Source organism: Canis lupus, chromosome 17 (genome assembly GCF_003254725.2).
Source record: "Canis lupus dingo isolate Sandy chromosome 17, ASM325472v2, whole genome shotgun sequence".
Classification (NCBI taxonomy): Eukaryota; Metazoa; Chordata; class Mammalia; order Carnivora; family Canidae; genus Canis; species Canis lupus.
The window spans coordinates 25,756,956-25,775,772 of record NC_064259.1 but is presented as its reverse complement, the minus strand read 5'-3'; the positions used below and the strand labels follow the sequence as shown (position 1 = coordinate 25,775,772).

Genomic DNA, 18,817 nt, shown 5'->3' with positions numbered 1-18,817 from the left:
GCTTAATTTCTTTGTACCACATGTTGAAGGAAAACTAAAGTAGAAACAACAAATCTAGCACAATTCTCAATTTACAATGTTCAAGACAACCTTCAACTTCAACATAATGACCTTTATCTTAGTTGTCAATATTCATGATTTAGAAACATGAAAAGAAATACATAAAAGAAACTGTGTAAACTCAGAAAAGCAGTAACTATTTAAATCTGAAGCTACTTAAAAAAAATCGCCCAAAATAAGAAGGAACAAGTCCTTTAAACTGATTAACATTTACAGGGAAAACTGACATGAGAATTTGCTATTTAGTTTACAAATTGTTAAACTATTTAAGCTAGCAATAAAAACAAATGTGATTGCTAAGGAACCAGTAAGTGCTTCCTCCTAATCAACAGAAAGTTTCAAAAACCACTATCTTTAAAATCAATTGTTTGTAATTGGTGTTATTGTAACATAATCACCTTACTTCGACTATTTCTGCTTCATACCAGTTAATAAACTATATAAATTCATACCAATAAGATTTAATAATTCTTTCCTTACCCAGAGGTGCAAAGTTATGAATCCCTTCTGCATTGTCAGGCTCAGAAGCTAGTATTCTTGTTTTCAAAGTGCTATCAACAGCTTTATTTGGACCAGAGTCAAGAAATTTCATAATAGTTGATACCATACTTCTTGCAGTGTTTACAATAGCCCTTGTACTAGTAACCATATTGTTGCAAATGAGCTGAACGCCACCTAAATTTACAAAATACATCAAATGAAATTATCTTTAGATAGTTTGACACTGACTCATCTTTTGGAGAACACTACAAAAATGAGATCATACACTGTCAAATGAAGATACTTAAATGACATTTTTTGGAATTTATCTTACCCATATCATGGAATGCTTTCAAGGCATCACTAGTATCCAATACTCTCAAAATAAACCACAGTAATGGTTCAGATAACTGGCAAGTAGCAAGAGAGCCCTAAAAACAAAAAAACAAACAAACAAAAACAAAAACCCACATGTGTATCATACCTTTAAAATCATAATTATTAATATCCTGTGAATTAGAACAATTAAACTTATTAAGTATAATATTCTTCTATAGTTAATTATTCTAAAATGGTAGTCTTAATTTAAACCACTAAATAGAACATATCTGCCAAAATACATAAGAAATCTTACCCGAATCAGAAAGGAAGTGTAGTCTCCTCTCTGAATTCAGAGTCTTTTTCTAAAGCATCTGCCTATACCTACTATTATCATTTTTGAGCTTAAATTAACGTGCACTGATTTTATCTTCCATTAGACACTACTTTATTTAAAAATTGATTCTTCTCAATCTTTTTATCTACTCATGGAGAAATATACATATATGTGCAATAAAAATATAAGAAAATAATTTTACACTGACATACAAAATACTCTTCAAGAAAGTATGTTTTTCTCTTGTTGTTTAAAGATCTTATTTATCCAGTTGAGAGAGAGTGAGAGAGTAAGAGCATAGGGAGGAGCGGAGGGAGATGGAAAAGCAGACTCCCCGCTGAGCAGGGAGCTTTGATGGGGGACTCAATCTGGGGACCCAGGGATTATGATCTGAGCTGAAAGCAGACATAGATGCTTAACCAACTGAGCCATCCAGATGCCCGAGAAAGTACGTTTTAAAACCAAACATATTTGAAAACATTGTAAATGGGCTAAAGTTAAAATAAGCACACTGGTTCCTACAATTTCATTTTATAAGAAAGATAAAAAGCAATAATATTCTAATCTATTTTTCTTTTTTTAAGGTTTATTTTTATTTATTTATTTATTTTTAAAGATTTTATTTATTTATTCATGAGAGACAGAGAGAGAGGGAGAGACAGAGACACAAACAGAGGGAGAAGCAGGCTCCATGCAGAGACCCGACGTGAGACTCGATCCCAGGACTTCAGGATCACACCCTGGGCTGAAGGTGGCACTAAACCACTGAGCCACCCAGGTATCCCATAGCCTACTTTTCTTCTAAAATTATCCAAATCCCTTTTAGCTGAAAAAAACATGCAACATAGCTTGAAAAAAAGTTGCATTAGATTTTCATATTTAACATCTACAGAGAACATTTTCATATTCAACTATGCTATTTCTAGGGGAAAAGAAAACCTACTTCTTGAGACAATGGGGGAAAATATCTAAAATTTAAGAATATGCTAAATGTTTTACTCTCATATCACTGTGGTCATTTTTGACAATATCAACTCTAGAAACTTTACATTTTAATTTCTATCAATAGTCTATAGTTCTTACCTGATGCTGCTGTTCTTTTTTCAATACATGATATGAGCCCTCTGTTCTCTGTTCTATAAACAATTCTCTATTCCCATTGCTAGAAGTTATTTACATTACTGAAATAGTTGCTAGGTTGAACTTACTTGTCTGCCCATATATCCACAGGCCATGTAGGTTAAAATTGGCTGCAGCATCATGTGGACTGTAGAAGCTTTTTTACTGAGAGTTGTCAGTATGGTAAATAATCCATCCCCAACCGATATGGCATCTAACCCACCATGAAAGTTCTCATGTTTGGTAAGATGTAGTCCACTTGCTCCTAGTTTAAATAAAAAGATGACACCTTTTCAAAAACATATACCCTTAAAAACCAATAATAATTAAAATAGAGGCTTAAAAAGTCATTTCTCCTGAAACCACTGAAGGATCAATATGTAACAGTTATATATATGTGTGTACATGTGTGTAGAACATATACATATAGTAGAAACTGAGTTATTTATCACAGCATTCAGTAAAGCATATTTTTGGATATCTTCTTACATATCTCTGTTGCTGCTAACAATAAAAAGCTGCTGCTCTGTTGTATAACTGAGGAACGTCATCTTACATATTAGCTATGTATAAAGAAGAAAGGAAACGGGAGAGAAAGTAAATGATGTGGGTATGTAACTGTACTTCATCTAATTAAAAAAAAAAAGATATGATGACTGTTTCCTTTACACAAAGAATTAAGTAGACTAGAATGAATTTTGTCAAGTTACAGAAGTTTAATTATTTTAAAAACTTAACATAAGATATTAGCTTTCAAGCAAGCGGAAAAGTTAAGCAACAGTTTAGAAATTTTACACTGATATATGTGTCACAGAAACTGTTACACTTCAGATAAAATTTTATATTTCACTTAAGAAACTGTGAGTAAATAAACCTTACTGGTTCCCTAATATAAAATTTAATGTGAAATTCTTCATCTTTAAGATATTAGAGATGTACAACTATAAACTGTAGTACTTTACTTAAAAGACTGATTTTTTCTTAATTTAAGAAACTGCTAGTTATTTGGTTAGTACTTTCCAATTTTTAAAAAATTCACATTTAAAATTCTTCCTAATTACAATTTCACTTATTGATAGCCACTCAAAAGTTTTCACTTGCATCATGCAAAGAAGTTTGCAATAAAGTAGCTTTACACTATAAGGTAATAAAAAAAAATGAATCAATAGGTTGCTAAAGAAAAGAGCTACAATTCCCGAAACAATCTAAGATTAAATATTCTTAAATACTTACCAATTATCATCGCCATGGCACTGCTATTACACAGGCCCAGAGCAGACAAAATTTGGCTCATAATCTGCTGGTTGGCTAACACTAAGTCAGCAATATATGCAGGTGATCCTTGAATACTACCACTGCTTCCATTACTATCTTTGCTTCCTGAGACTTTTTCTTCATCTGAAACACTGTCTGTTGTATTGGTGGTCACAGACACTCTTGCACTGTATTCTCTATTGTCTGAAAGAGGCAGCTGTACTAAAATGTTAACCAGTTTTAACAAATCGAACATAAGTTGATCTCTTGTCATTTCTCCACAAACGGCTTTTGCATCACCTGGACGAATGAGGTTGGCAAAGAGTCCCCCAAAGCAAGCTCGAGCACCCACCGAGCTATCAGATCCACTTCGAGACATTACTTTGTCTGAGCAAGTGATATAGTGGTGCACTAAAAAGGTGACAGACTCGATTACAGCAGAAATAGTACTAACGGAAACAACTTCAAAATTCTGTTCCAGAGTAAATTCTAAGAGCTTTACTTGGGCATCAAGAGGTCCTTGGCCTGTCTGGAAAGCACCCCTGCAGAAAAAGAGAGAGGATTAAAAATCTATGCTTAACTTTTTGAAAAGTAACCATCACAAGAAAGCTAAAATAGCAATTAAATTCTTGGTATTCATTGTTTCATTTGGCAGCAAATGGTTTCCATTTCTTCCTAAGTCATTCTTATCCTCTTCTCCTTTTACACAAAATCAAAAATGACTTCCCTTCCAAATAGAAAATTAAAGGACAAGTAAATCAAAGAGGTGATTTTGAAACTCCAGACTAAAATATTTCAGCATCACATTGCACTCCTCATAGAATAAGCTCTGTTTTTTCATATTCCCAAATGGTGCTATTTCAAACATTCTCTACTGATTATGATTTTCAAAAATTAAGATTCAGTCAAATAATTCTTGTGCATCAAAATCAAATGCTCTCAACTAGGAATGCCTGGGTGGCTCAGTGGTTAAGGATCTGCTTTTGGCTCAGGACATAATCCCAGAATTCCGGGATTGAGTCTCGCATTGGGTTCCCTGCATGGAGCCTGCTCCTGCCTCTGCCTAGGTCTCTGCCTCTCTCCCTCTGTATCTCTACAGAATGAATGAATGGATGAATGAATGCCCTCAACTACTGCTCATGCCTAAATATAAAAAGGTAGAGAGAATAGTGCCCCCAAATTAACAAAAGAAAGTGAAACTAACTATAAAGCCACATAAACCCATTGGAGGGCATAAAATCCATGAAAAGATAGGCACCTCCAAGGACCATTGGCTCTCCCATGGCAGAATTTGAGAAGAGACACTGGAAACATTCAAATATTTAACGACTTGTTAAATCCTGGTGTATGTGAAGGTAATAACACAAAACCCTTGGTGTTCAAAGCCATTCATAGGCACCCAACAGCCCCAACTCCCTACCATACACTTTGCTCTATGCATCTATTCTGTTTGGCGGTTCCTGAGTTACATACTTTATAACAAACCAGTAAATGTAAGTTAAGTTTTTTTTCTCTGGGTTCTGTGTCATTTTCACAAATTATCAAAACTGAAGAGACTACTGTGAGAACTCCTTGGTTTGTGCCCAAATGTGACAGAAGTGTGGCAGCCTGGGACCTGGGACTTACAAGTGTCCTCTCAAATGAGGGTGGTCTTACAGAATTGGAGACTTAAACCCTGTGAGTCTGATGCTGACTTTGGAAAGTGTCAGAACTGGACTGAATTGCAACGCAAAGCTTCTCTGAAAGTATCAGCTATAGTGATAAACTTCTAGCAAGAATGACATATATATTGGGACGCCTGAGTGGCTCAGCGCTTGGGCACCTGCCTTCGGCTCGGGTCATGATTCCGGGATCCAGGACTGAGTCCCGCATTGGGCTCCCTGTGAGGAGCCTGCTTTTACCTCTGCCTGTGTCTCTGCCTCTCTCTCAGTCTGTGTCCCTCATGAATAAATAAATAAATCTTTAAAAAAAAAAAAAAAGACATATAGAAGAAATGAACAAATTCCTTCAGGATGCAAATGCCAAATGTCCCTCAAAAAGAAACAGAAAGCCTGAATAATCATTCACTTGTGAAACAAATTGAACATTTCCCCTATAAGAAAACTCCAGACTCCGTATTACTCAGGGGTGAGTACTATCAAATATTTATGTAAGCAATAAGACCGATTTCACACAACCTCTTGCAGAAAAAAGAGACACCTCGAATTATGAGTTCAGGATTACCTTGATATAAAAAACAGACACTTCACATAAAAACTAGACATTAGGGATGCCTGGGTGGCTTGGCAGTTGAGCGTCTGCCTTTGACTCAGGGTGTGATCCCAGTTCAGGGATCGAGTCCCACATCGGGCTTCCCGCAGGGAGCCTGCTTCTCCCTCTGCCTATGTCTCTGCCTCTCTCTGTGTGGGTCTCATGAATAAATAAATAAAATCTTAAAAAAAAAAAAACAGACATTGTAAGAAAAATGCAAACATCCCTCATAAACATATTCAAAATAAACAAAATGTTAACTAATTCAATTCACTAAGGTATGAAAATGATACTGCATCATGACCAAGTGAGTAGTGGAGTATATCCTAGAATATATAATTGATCAACACTTTTAAAAAAAGCAGTCAATGTAATTTCACCATGCTTATAGACTACACAAGAAACAACATATGATTGTTTTCAAAAGACATAGAGAAAGCATTTTGCAAAATCCAAGAGTTAATACAAGATTTTCTTAAAACCTTAGCAAATTAAAAACACACAAAAAACCTTAATTTGGTATCAGGCATCACAAAGGAAGCTACATCTAATGATATTTCTACTTCTGAAAGATCTCTACTTCTGTAAGAGAAAAAAAATAAAAAGGGCAAATTGAATCACTTCAATCAATCATACTGCCGGTCTAACCAGGGCGTTAAGAAAGGAGGCAGGGCAGGGTTTGGGGACTAACGCATACTTGTTAGAAATGAAGAAGTAAGACTGTTTTCATTCACTGACCGCGTGACTGTAGACAAAGAAAAATCCAAAGAGGCTATATTATTTTTCCTAAATTGATCTGTAAATCTATGCATTCTCAGTTAAAATCCAGCAGGGTTTTTGTTTTGTTTTATTTTGGGCAGTGCAGACAAGAATCAATAAATGTATTCTAAAATTTACATGGAAAAGCAAAGTAATGAGAATAGCCAAAACAATTCCAAAAAAGAATAAAGCTGGAAAATCTGCACTACCAGATTTCAAGAAACTATGAAGGTCTCAAGGCAATAAGTTATTGGAAAATTATAGACAGGGACAACAATTCTACAGAAGAGAGTCCAGAAACAGAGCAAAACAATTATGATCAACTGATTTTTTAAAATACATACAAAGAGAATTCAATGAAAAAAGCAGTCTTTGCAATAAATGGCATGGGAACTGGACATCCACAGGCAAAAAAATAAACTTTAACCCAAATGCAACATAAACCTAAAAACTAAAACTATAAAATCTCTAGAAGAAAACAGAGCAGATCATTTATATGACCTTGATTAGGCAAAGATTTCTTCTTTTTTTTTTTAAGGATTTCTTTTTATGGCACAAAAATAATACATAAACGAAAAACCTGACAAGTAAGACTTCATCAAAATAGAAAACTTGTTTTCTGAAGGATACCATTAAGAAAATGAAAATACCATCTACAGACTAATAGAAAGTATCTGCAAACACTTACCTGATAAAATTGAATGACCTCTTTATAATAGGACTGGCTATTTTACAGTCATATAATTATTTTACCTAAAAGCTCTGCTCAGGATACCAGAGACTTTCTTAAAAAATATGGAAAACATGGGGCACCTAGAAGGCTCAGTCAGTTAAGCGTCTGACTCTTGATTTCGTCTCAGGTAATGGTCTCAGGGTTGAGGTCAAGCCCCATGTTGTGCTCTGCACTGGCATAAAGCCTGCTTGGGATTCTCTCTCTTCCTCTCCCTGTGCCCCTCCCACTCACCCCACTCCCACAATCTCTCACTCCTGCTCTCTAAAATGGAAATTTTCATCAGAAAGTAATGTCAGATTTTATGAAATGTCTTACAATATGAAGATAATAATTCATTAATATGATATGTATTATGATATTTAACCACTCATGCTTTTTAAGAATAAACCCCCCATGGTCACAATTTATTCTTTTAGCATGCTGCCTGATTTTGTTAATAAATTTATTTAGGATTTCTCTATGAGACTGACATGTAATTTTTCTTTTTTTTAAGATTTATTTACTTGGGAGAGAGAGCAGAGGGAGAGAGAGAAGCAGACACCCTCTGAGCAGGGAGCCCCATGAGGGGCTCAATCCCAGGGATCATGACCTGAGCCAAGAGGGCAGATGCTTAAATGACTGAGCCATCAAGGCGCCCCATAATTTTCTTTCTTTAGCTCTTTTTTTCAGGTTTTCTTACAAATTGGTTTCAAATAAAATCTTTGGTAACTTTAATACTCTCTCTGTATTCTAGAACAATTTAAACAATTTCAAGTAAATTTCACTAATCTATGAAGAAAGCATTAAAAGCAAGCAGAGATCTGACACACTATGTTTTCTTCATAGAGTTCAAGAATCAGAACTATAATAAAATGGAATGAAAATAGTCAGGAGTTAAAAAAAAAAAGAAAAGAAAATAGTCAGGAAAGAAATGGATAAATCCTTCCCCCTTAATTCCTACTATACTGCTAATCTGTTCCAAGATAAACCTCCAACCAAGGGGAAATTTCTCTGAAGGATCACATATTACTTTTATATAAGGAATAAATGTATACAGTGAAATTTACCTTTCTGTAGAAAGTATATGAATCAGCTTGAGCAAAAATTCACTGAATATCTGAGGACATGTTGAAGAAAGATGCACTTGTAATCGGGTAAGAAATTCTTGCATAGCTTGTGTAGCTGTTGGACCAACCTGAAGAGAAATGAAAACTTTTCAATAATTTTTAAATGAATAATTCTATAAATGGTATTGTCAAGCACTATACTCTTTTAACCTTTCATATGAAGAATGAAAATATTAACAGTGGTATCAGAAAACCCATTAACTATTTTTTTAATTTTTTAAAAAGATTATTTATTTATTTATTCACTAGAGACCGAGAGAGAGAGAGAGAGAGAGAGAGAGAGAAAGAGACAGAGGAGAGAGACAGAGACAAAGCAGAGGGAGAAGAAGGCTCCATCCAGAGAGCCTGATGTGGGACTCGATCCCAGGACTCCAGGATCACGCCCTGTCGGAAGGCAGGCGCTGAACCGCTGAGCCACCCGGGATCCCCCAATTAACTTTTTAAATATATTTCTTTTAAACTGAAAACTATAAATTCTAGTGTCAGTAATTTTATCATTATGGTTTAGAACTTATAGTAGGTTTATGTAACAAGACAAAAAAAATTCACCTGAATTACACAAGGAATGCATTCATAATGATTTCAAAAGTACAAAAAAACCTTTTGCACTGATTTTCACAAACCATCTTAATTACCTATTTCAAAACAGAAGCACTCAAAGAGGTTAAGTGATTCACAAATAGTCATGCTTCTAATGACTAGCAAGCGAATACTAACATGAATGGAAAAAATAAAACCACAAAGAAAAACTCTAAAGGTAAAAACAAACCCGTACCATTTCATTAAAAAATGCTTTCTCAAACTTCACTGTCATCAATGAAAGAAATGATGGTGAGAACCATACAAAGTAATCTGAGGTATGTTTTGGAATGTTTTTAACACTTCTCTATATGGTTTTATTCTATCCCAATTTGCTATGATCACAAAACCTGTGAGGAGTTTTGGTAAAATAAAATGTAATATAACTCTTCACACTGTTTGTAGTTAGATAAACTTAATTTCATAGCATTCTTAATCAAGCTTCCTATATAAAATTAAGATACCAGAGGAAAGTCTGAATTTCAATAACTTACTATGCCTTTAAAACAATCAAAAGTGGGAAGAAAAGAAATCTTCATTTTATGCAATAGCATGCTCTCCAACAGCTGGCACTACTCGTAATAAGTCGTATAACTGTGGGCAATGCAAATAAAGCATCTTTTCTTGTATGTAAAATAATAAAGTTAGAATCAATGATCCCAGGAATCTTCACATTCCAAATTCATAAATCTCTGTGTACAATAGTCACTTGATAATATGCCTGTTTCCAAAAAAACTCTGGCCCCATATAACTACAACAGTTTCTTCTCTTATTTTCATCCTTGTTTCATTTGTTTATGATCTGCAGAATCAAAGTATATGTAGTATGAGAGCACTGACTAAATGTATCCAATAGAATTTAAGCTCCAAGAAGTCTTGGCCTTGGTAACTACTTTTATGTCCAGCACCTAGAATGATACCTGGACCTAGCACACAGAAGCCTCTTAAAAACTTACTGAATATATGAAACATTAGAAAGGATGCCACTATTACAGACAAGTCAGCTAAATGAGAATTTGCCTAATGGCAAATCCAGAGAATAATTTAAGATGGTAAGTTTAAAAGTTGATAATGTTTAAAAGATGATAATGTTGCATCACCTCCACTAAAAAGACGCCGTGAACATTAAATATAAATTTTACATAAAAAGAAAATGTAGAAATATTTTAAAAAGCAGTCCAATGTAATAAGAAGTTATTTGACATAAAGGGAGTTTACAATAAGACTAAAAGTGTTTATAAGCTCTGAGCAATATCACTTATTTTTTGTTAAATAATATATTTAATATTATAAAATGATTAAGTTAAATTATCAATCTTGCTAGTAAAGGTCATTATTTTTAAAAATGTTTTAATTCCAAATTTCTGAAATGATACCCTTACAGATATTTTTTCAGAATGCCTCTTAAATTATCCAAACTTAATGCCAAAAATGTATACCTTCATAAAAATACAGTAAAAAATCAAGAAAAAATTTACTGCTTGCTATGCTTCAGTTATCACTAATTATGTATCATTCAAAAGATATTATATTACATTGATACATAAAATAGTATCACTTAATACCTTAGCAATTTTACGTATTAGGTGCATTAAGTTTTTCTTTACAAACGTAATATGTTTATTGAATAGTCTGAGCCTATCACTAGGTTTCAGAAGTCATCTTACCTGTGGACTATGTTGATTTGTTCCATGTGGACTGGTGCCAGAAAGAAATTTCACTAATACATGAATCAGGTTTGGATCTGAAACCAGCAGATGGGCAGTACTCTCCTGAGTTCCAATGGCACTGCTCGAACCAGCTGTAAAACATTTTTTAAAAAAAGAAAAGAGCTCTTAACAAATAGACCCTAATACAACAGAAATGTAGTCTTTAAAATGTCGTAGTTTCAAGAAAACTCACCTATTTCTGAGCTAGTTTATTAAAAGTGTCTGAATCACTACTGTACTGACTGTGTTGGACTCATTATTTTCATCTATCTTGTCTAACTTCTAAAGGGACTATAAAAAACAGCTGGTTTAATATGCATCTTATTTAATACAGTCAAGTGGAAAAGAATTAAATTCTTGCTGACCTTTTGGTGAGCCTATTCTTGGTAATCATTTCCCTCTTTCAGAAACAGAGATCTACTTTTTGGGCAAATCTTAACCCTGCTTTCCAAGATCAATCTAGGCAAAAACAATTCACTTTTACATGTCAGTAGTATAAAGGTTGCACACTATTAAATGATACACAGGTAACACACCAGTTTTCTGAACTGATTAAAATATCCTTTGAGTTAAAGCTATCTTGAATATGAGACAGTGATGTTTTTGAGCTCATATTTGGAAACATATTCCAAATGAAAAAAAAAAAAAAAAAGGAACAGTACTTTGATGCTAAATAATGACTTAAGTTGACATTTATCAATGTGACAGAGCTATTTAATGAAATTAACCAGAAACAGAATGGGGATGAAATCTACCCATTTCTTATCATACCTATAGGCAGAATGAAGACTTCAATTCATAAATGGCTAGGCCTTACTGTCTACTGCGAACTTTCATCTCTATCACAATAATCTCAAGAATGCCAGGTAAAACCCAGACTTAAATGTGAAAAATAAAAATTAATACACACTACAGAATATAATGAAGGGATAGCTTCATGACTTCAAGATACATAAAGCCATAGAAAGCAATAAAATTTCCTTAATCAAAAGGTGCAGAAATTATTTATAATTACATAAATATCTATCTTAATTACAATGAAAAGAGGAAGGTAGAAAACCTATTATCACAATCTGAGAAAAAGCAATTATAATCCTATGAATACAGCTTTTAGTGGTAAACTAAATCATATGTTCATGAATTTAAAAATCATTTTTTGAGGGCAAAGGTACTTTAAAAGGAAAAATATAAAACAGCAAACATTTAATTTTTATTTTGTACTCTAAAAGTAATCACTTTTATTTTAATAAGTAGTAAGCTTTGAGAAAGTAAAACTATGATTTCACCTGGTGATTTTGGCAGATGAGAGTATATTATCAAAGTAAGGAAGCACAAAGCCTAAGATAAATATATAAGAACAAATTCAGAAGAGACAGAGTCAAATAAGTATAAAATTTTTTCACAATGGTATCACTTTTTGGGAAAATCTTAAGAATCTGATAGTAAGAATAAAGAAGTACAGGTCAGAAATTTAAAGGAATAAATTTTTGAACTTACAATTAAGCTGCATATTTGTCATGAGTGTTAGACTATGAAGCACAAGGCACCATGTCCGGAGCAAAGTGTTGGGATACCAAGCTAACACGGTGAGAAAGCTAGTTATTGATGCTATACAGAAAAGAGAAAGGGGGAAAACTTTTAAGTAAGGAAAACCAAATGTTTATTAAGAATTAAGAATAAAATGAATAAATTTTAAAATATGACACTATTTCTTTGAATCAACTACCTAGTGTTCTCAAAACATAGAAATGAAGTTAATTAAATTAAATAATTTGAATATTAAATATTAATAATATTAAATACCATTAAACATCACTAAAACATTAAGAGTTAATAATATTTTATAGCTAAGTTTAAAGCTCAGCCCATAACGCATAAAATGTTATCACAATAATGTGCTGTCCTTTTCCAACTACAGGCACTTCTACTGTAACATAGTTTTTGTTTTTTTTTTTTACTAAAAATCTTCACATTCTGCAAGACCAAAACCAGAAAATAATAGGGGATACTGGAAAAACAGGGATGGAGTAAGACCACTGAAAACCAATGCAACTTCACAACAAAAGTACAAGCTAGAATAATTAGGTCACTTGCAAGGCCCAAGTCGGAAGTACTCATGGCAGCTGGATAAGCCAAAGTCAAAATGTACAAAAATAATACACTGCCCAGACTGTGCTCTTCAAACACCCTTTAAAAATGGCTGATTCCAGATTTCAGGCTGCAATACACACAGACTGAAATATTTATCATATTAAACGGTAACAAAATCATAGGGTGAATATAAAAACAACAACTAAGAAAGGAGCATCTTACTGGTCACAAATGGCAAAATTTACCATTAATAAGCACAACAATTATAACTCAAAAAATATTTTAAAATCCATAACTTATACAAATATTTATTAAAGAAACTAACTGATCATGCACATAGACTGCTTGTGAACCAGTTCAATACAAAAACTTTAAAAAAAGTTCTAGCATTTTCCCTGCCACTATTATACAAATGTACAAGAGAGGGTGGTGACATAATAGCCTATGAAAGGAATTTTCTTTTTATGGAAATATTTCAACTAAAATAGTGATAGAATCAGACTTTTTGCATTTTGAAACCTTTAATGAATTATTAAGGGCATTGATTATTATGAATTATTATGAATTCTTAAGACTGAGCATCAAATTCTAAACAATGTAAAAAGAAAGGCAATCTATGAAATTGCCTTTTTAAAAAAATCAGATTAATACAGGTCTAACTACTAATTCATAGGAAATCAAGAGGACATCATGGAGACATAATCACTAAAAATCAGGATGCAAAAAAATAAATAAATAAAAAAAATAAATAAATAAAAATCAGGATGCAGGAAATCCTAAAAGACAAATGACCAAACTTCTTTGATAAATGACTTTGTTAAGGGCATTAAAAAAAGACAAGGAGGGAACCTATACAGATTAAGAGGGATTAAAGAAACAATGAAAATATATGGATCTTATATGGATTCTATTTCAAATTTTAAAAAAAATTTTTAATAGTTGAGACAACTGGAAATCTGAATACTAACCAGGTATCTGATGATAATAATGAACAGTTATTTACTTCTTTCTCATCAATTCTTGTTTATGTATAATGGTTTTCACAATTAACAAAATTGAAAATAACAATGGGAGCATAATTTATAATGATTATGTATAATGGAAGAAATGAAAACCTATTAATTAAAGCTGGGCTGGTTCTTGCCAACAAAACACAGATTTAAGTAGGACTGTGAGCCACAGTCTGTGAGCTCTGTTGTACAGAGCTGTCACTAAGATTGAAAGACAAGTCTATGAAAGCCATGCAAGATACAGCATGCACCTCTGGCTAAGAAGAAAGCATCAGAAACAGATGATCATTACTTTTCTTAAAATATAACTAAAATAAAAAAAATATATATATAACTAAAATAGATTTCTGCAGCAAGAGCTAAAGGATACCTCTATTTCTGCAGAAGGATATTATTTTACTCCCATTATTTCCACATTCCTGCACTTGTCAAAAGAAAAAAAAAAAAAAACACCCAAAAGCTAACTAATGCTACTTCCACAGGAAATGGACATCCTTCTCCAACTTATCAATTCCCTTAGCGCTGATTCACATTTTTAAGAAACACCAGTGGCAACAGAACAGCTTACGAACAACGTATTTTTTGGCAATACAAAGATTAACACTGCAAATTTTAGTTACACACAGGCATAAGGTAATACAAACCAGAGAAAAAGATTTTGTTCTCTCCTGAAAATTATCAATTAAAAAAAGGGGTTTTTCCCCCACTAAAACACTATAAGCCTAATGACAAACAAAAATTTGGTAATATTAACCTAACGTTGCCTTTTTAGTTTATTTAATCTATGTTAATAATTTTCCTTCTAATAAATCTTACCCTGATTTAATGAAATGACAGGTATTCGATTAGCATTATATAAAAAAATGTCTGCTCCATTTTCTTTGTTTCCAGATGAACTAGAATTCAGGCTCAATGTGAGCCACAACTGGAGAAGTGATTCCAACTGAAAAAGAATGAAAATTGATGGGTGGGGATGGGGGGGGGGGGGATGTATCTATTATATAATGAAATACTATTTAAAGAAAAATCTTATGAATGAATCCCTTTGAGTAATTAATTTTTATGTTAAATATTTCCTCTGGTTACTTCAATTCAGTTGGCAAGCAAACACATCTTAAAATTCTTGACGTAACAAAATTTAACTGATTAAAATTAATCATTAAAATTAAATCATTTACCTAATACATATAGTTTGCTAAATTAAAATAGGTTGATTCAAGTCTTTAAATACAGGTGTGTGTATAACATATAACTGGAATTACAGTAATAAATCTTAAAAGTCATAAAAATTATAAATAACCTATCACTGAAGATCTGTGATTATCAAAGGATCTCCAATATTTTTCCATCTGAGATAATGAATAAATCACCCCTGTCAGGTTGAGAAAGATCTCCCCAGTTATTTTCATCTCTTACTAGGCTGGCTATAACATGTGAAAATATACCATTTCTCCTGAAATCATACCTGAACATGATGGACTTGAAGCATGGAAAAAAGTTTGTTGAAACAAACATTTAACATTGGGACAGATGATAACTGTATAATAAGCTGGTTGGATTGGTTCGCTGCTTGTAAACCCCCTAGAAGTGAATCATCTGTTCCAGTGGGAGACTGTGATACTGAAAATTAAACACAATTATGATTTTATACACAAAGTATCAGGAGAAATGTTCACTAGCTATTAGTATGTATAGGTAAGTGAAATCTTTAAAAACTTTTTAATTGCATTCCTAAGAATGGTTCATTGTTATACTATTTGAAAATCTGTTAATGTTTACAACATTACCTGAAAGTCAAACAGATAATCATCAAAGAGAGAAGTTCCCCAATTCACAGCATTTGTCCATCAAAGTAATAAAGCCTTACTCTCTAGCAATTTTTATTTTTAATTTTTCCCTATTTAATGAGGAAAAGGAAGAAAAAGCAGAATCTTGACTAATTCTTAAGAAAGTAGTTTTAGAATAATTTAGACTCTAGCCCATTGATTCTTAACCTTGATTATACATTAACATTATCTGGGAATCATTAAAAAATTCTGATGTCAAAGTCATACACCAAACTAACAAATGAGTATATATATTCATGGGGAGCCGAGAAATATATGAACTCTAAGAAAAGTTTTACATAAGTTTAAAAAGTTATAGGAAAGGGGGGACACAGTTCTAAACAGGACAATAATCAAAAGACACAATATTAAGAAAAGCAGATACAAGTTACAAAAGCATCTTCTAACAAATTGTTTTAAACAAGAAACGTCTAACAAAGAAAAGGGCTACTGAGGTCAGTACTGAGTTGTTTCTGGTCATAGAGAGCTGGCAAACAAAGAGATCCCTCCATTACTGACAGATAAGATACAATATTACTGGATCAATATTGTTATCTTTTGATTGGTTGACCTTTTCTTTAGTTTTCACTTTTCTATCTCCCAACCCAAGATAAGAAATAAATGACACCAGCAAAGCGAAAGAATTCAATTTGACACAGAAAAGTCTAAAAACTCAAATTTCTCTAATGCACTGTAAACTCTCCTTCATAGGGGAAGAAGAACAAGATGCTCTTTCTAGATATTAACCAGTACATTACCCTTTTACTCCCCATGCTCCAGAGAAGGTGAAGTAATTTCTAGGCCTAAGAAAAATAAAGACATCACTATCTCCCTAGACCAGCTCCTTAATCTTTTGTCTTTGTGAGACAGGCTGCTATCTATCTTAACTGTGCCCGTCTGATAGGAGGCAATCTACCCAAGTCTAGCATTCTATTTCAGCAAACTACTGCCTGATGATCAAAACAAGCAGGCCTCCTGGCAGTTTAACAGTTTATGTATCAACCATGTCCATTGGTTTATATATTGTCTACAGCTACTTTATTGCTACAAAGTCAGATTTGCATAGTTACCAACACACTGTACAGCTCAGAAAGCCTAAAATATTTATTCTCCGGTCTGCTACAAAGTCAGATTTGTGTAGTTACCAACACACTGTACAGCTCAGAAAGCCTAAAATATTTACTCTCCAGTCCTTTATATCAAACATTTGCCTTCCTTTGATGTAGATAATTAGGTAGTAAATCCTCTCAATTTAGCAGTTCAATTAGGCCTATATATATTTCTTCTATCCTAGTCTTAAAGGATGATAAAGATGCCACTGCAGTAGCGTCCCCTTATCTGTAGTTCTGCTCTCTGTGGTTTCTGGCTCCAGTTACTAGCAGTCAACTGCAGTTAGGAAGCAGATGATCCTTTGATTGACAGGTCAACAGTAGCCTAAACTCCATCTCAATGCCTACATCATTTACCTCACTTCATCACATCATGCAGGTATTTTATCACCAAACATCACCACCAGAAGGGTGACTGAGAAAGAGAGAGACCCCATTCATCTTTATTACAGTATAGAATTATTTTACTATTATTGTTAATCTTACTGTGCCTAAATTATAAATCAAACTTTATTATAGGTATATATATAGAGAGAGAAAAAACATGATATATAAAGGGTTCAGTACTATCTGTAGTTTCAGGCATCCCATTCCATCTCCTCAAAAGGGGGTGACTGCTACATTTGAAAATGCACTTTACTGGGACGCCTGGGTGGCTCAGCAGTTGTGTGTCTGCCTTCAGCTCAGGGCATGATCCCAGGATTCCGAGATCGGGTCCCACATCGAGCCCTCTGTGTGGAGCCTGCTATTCCCTCTGCCTATGTCTCTGCCCCCCACCCCCGGTGTCTCATGAATAAATAAATAAAATCTTTAAAAATAAATAAAGAATAAAATAAAAATCCACTTTATCATAAATGTGGATGTAATGCAATGAACTCGTAAGCAGCTAGCTAAGCAGACAACTCTAGGAATTTCATTAACCATACAACACAGTAACTAAAACACCACTCAGGTTTTGGACTGAATGTAAACATACTACTACATAGAGCTGTTTTGTTCCCCTTCCCACTTTCCCAATTTATTAATCCTTTATCTTATCTCTCAACTTGCTACTAACTTAGTGAGGGAGAGGTGCTATATATTTAGCCCACTCAGACTCACACCACATATGGAATTTAAAAATCTGTCCTCACTAAATGCACTTTAAAATAATCTAGAGATAAATCATTTGTTGCAATAACCTTGAGAATGGTGATTTTCACTTACATGTAGGAGATGTATTTGTTAATGCCTGTAAAATGGAATCTGCTTCCAAGGTAGACATCATTTTCAACATAAGTTCTGCTTGCTGTTCAAGTCCAACTTCTAGGCGAGCATCTAGGGCTACAAAAAGCAATTAAAAGAAAAAGAGCTATTTGATAATTATTTCTCATGTCCTACTTCCTACAATAAAATGTTGACATCCAAATGCAAATCAGGGTGATGAGTATGTCCTCATATAAGAACAACCTGTCAGGGATTATCAGCCACAGCAGGTACCAATATCTGTGCAAAGGAGGCTAAAAATGGGAGACTGGTTTTATAGAGAGAGGCAGATCCAGGAAATGAAGGAATGATAACAGAAGCAAATTCGTTAAGAATAATGAGAAATAGGTTCCTCGCTGTTGGAGAAAAGAGATATAAATATAGAAAGGGAGAAAGTTAAAATGAAATCTAGGTAACATTACTGTATGTTAGCTAACTAGAATTTGAATAAAAAAATTTTTAAATTAAAAATAAAATGAGGCCCACAGGGTTAGATTATAGCCAGATATACTGACGTGAACTAAAGGCATTCTAGATAAAAGGGCAAATACAGAAGCATAGATGCAAATGTGTGTAAATATACACCCACCCACCCACCGCCCCCCCCCCACACACACATACACACATGCCCTAGATCTATCCACCAAGAGAGCACAGAAACAGCCACCAAAATGGAATTAAGTATACCTAGCACCCAAATCTTGGTTACTTAATCACATTCTTCCACTAAAAGGTTTTGAAATACCCTTCTTGTGGAAGTAGTTAATTCCCAGTCTGGGGAAGGAAAAGGAAATGATTAGCCTGGGGCATCTTGTCCTGCCAGGAAATAAGG

General features: G+C 33.6%; 1 protein-coding gene across 17 annotated transcripts in view; it reads right to left on the bottom strand.

Moving 5' to 3' along the window:
• BIRC6 (baculoviral IAP repeat containing 6) overlaps window positions 1-18,817 on the bottom strand; it is a 230,751-nt gene that overhangs the window by 100,749 nt on the left and 111,185 nt on the right. For all 17 annotated transcript variants that reach the window (XR_004806282.2, XM_025454221.3, XM_025454229.3 and 14 more), the window contains 10 exons: window positions 17,947-18,063; window positions 15,271-15,425; window positions 14,622-14,748; window positions 12,202-12,312; window positions 10,663-10,796; window positions 8,357-8,484; window positions 3,548-4,110; window positions 2,404-2,579; window positions 875-971; window positions 541-735 (listed from right to left, as the gene is read on the bottom strand). Coding sequence is in view for 16 of the 17 variants with exons in the window: in XM_025454221.3 (XP_025310006.1) it covers window positions 541-735; window positions 875-971; window positions 2,404-2,579; window positions 3,548-4,110; window positions 8,357-8,484; window positions 10,663-10,796; window positions 12,202-12,312; window positions 14,622-14,748; window positions 15,271-15,425; window positions 17,947-18,063 (1,803 nt within the window). In the remaining variant the exon portion in view is untranslated. The remainder of the gene's footprint in view (window positions 1-540; window positions 736-874; window positions 972-2,403; window positions 2,580-3,547; window positions 4,111-8,356; window positions 8,485-10,662; window positions 10,797-12,201; window positions 12,313-14,621; window positions 14,749-15,270; window positions 15,426-17,946; window positions 18,064-18,817) is intronic.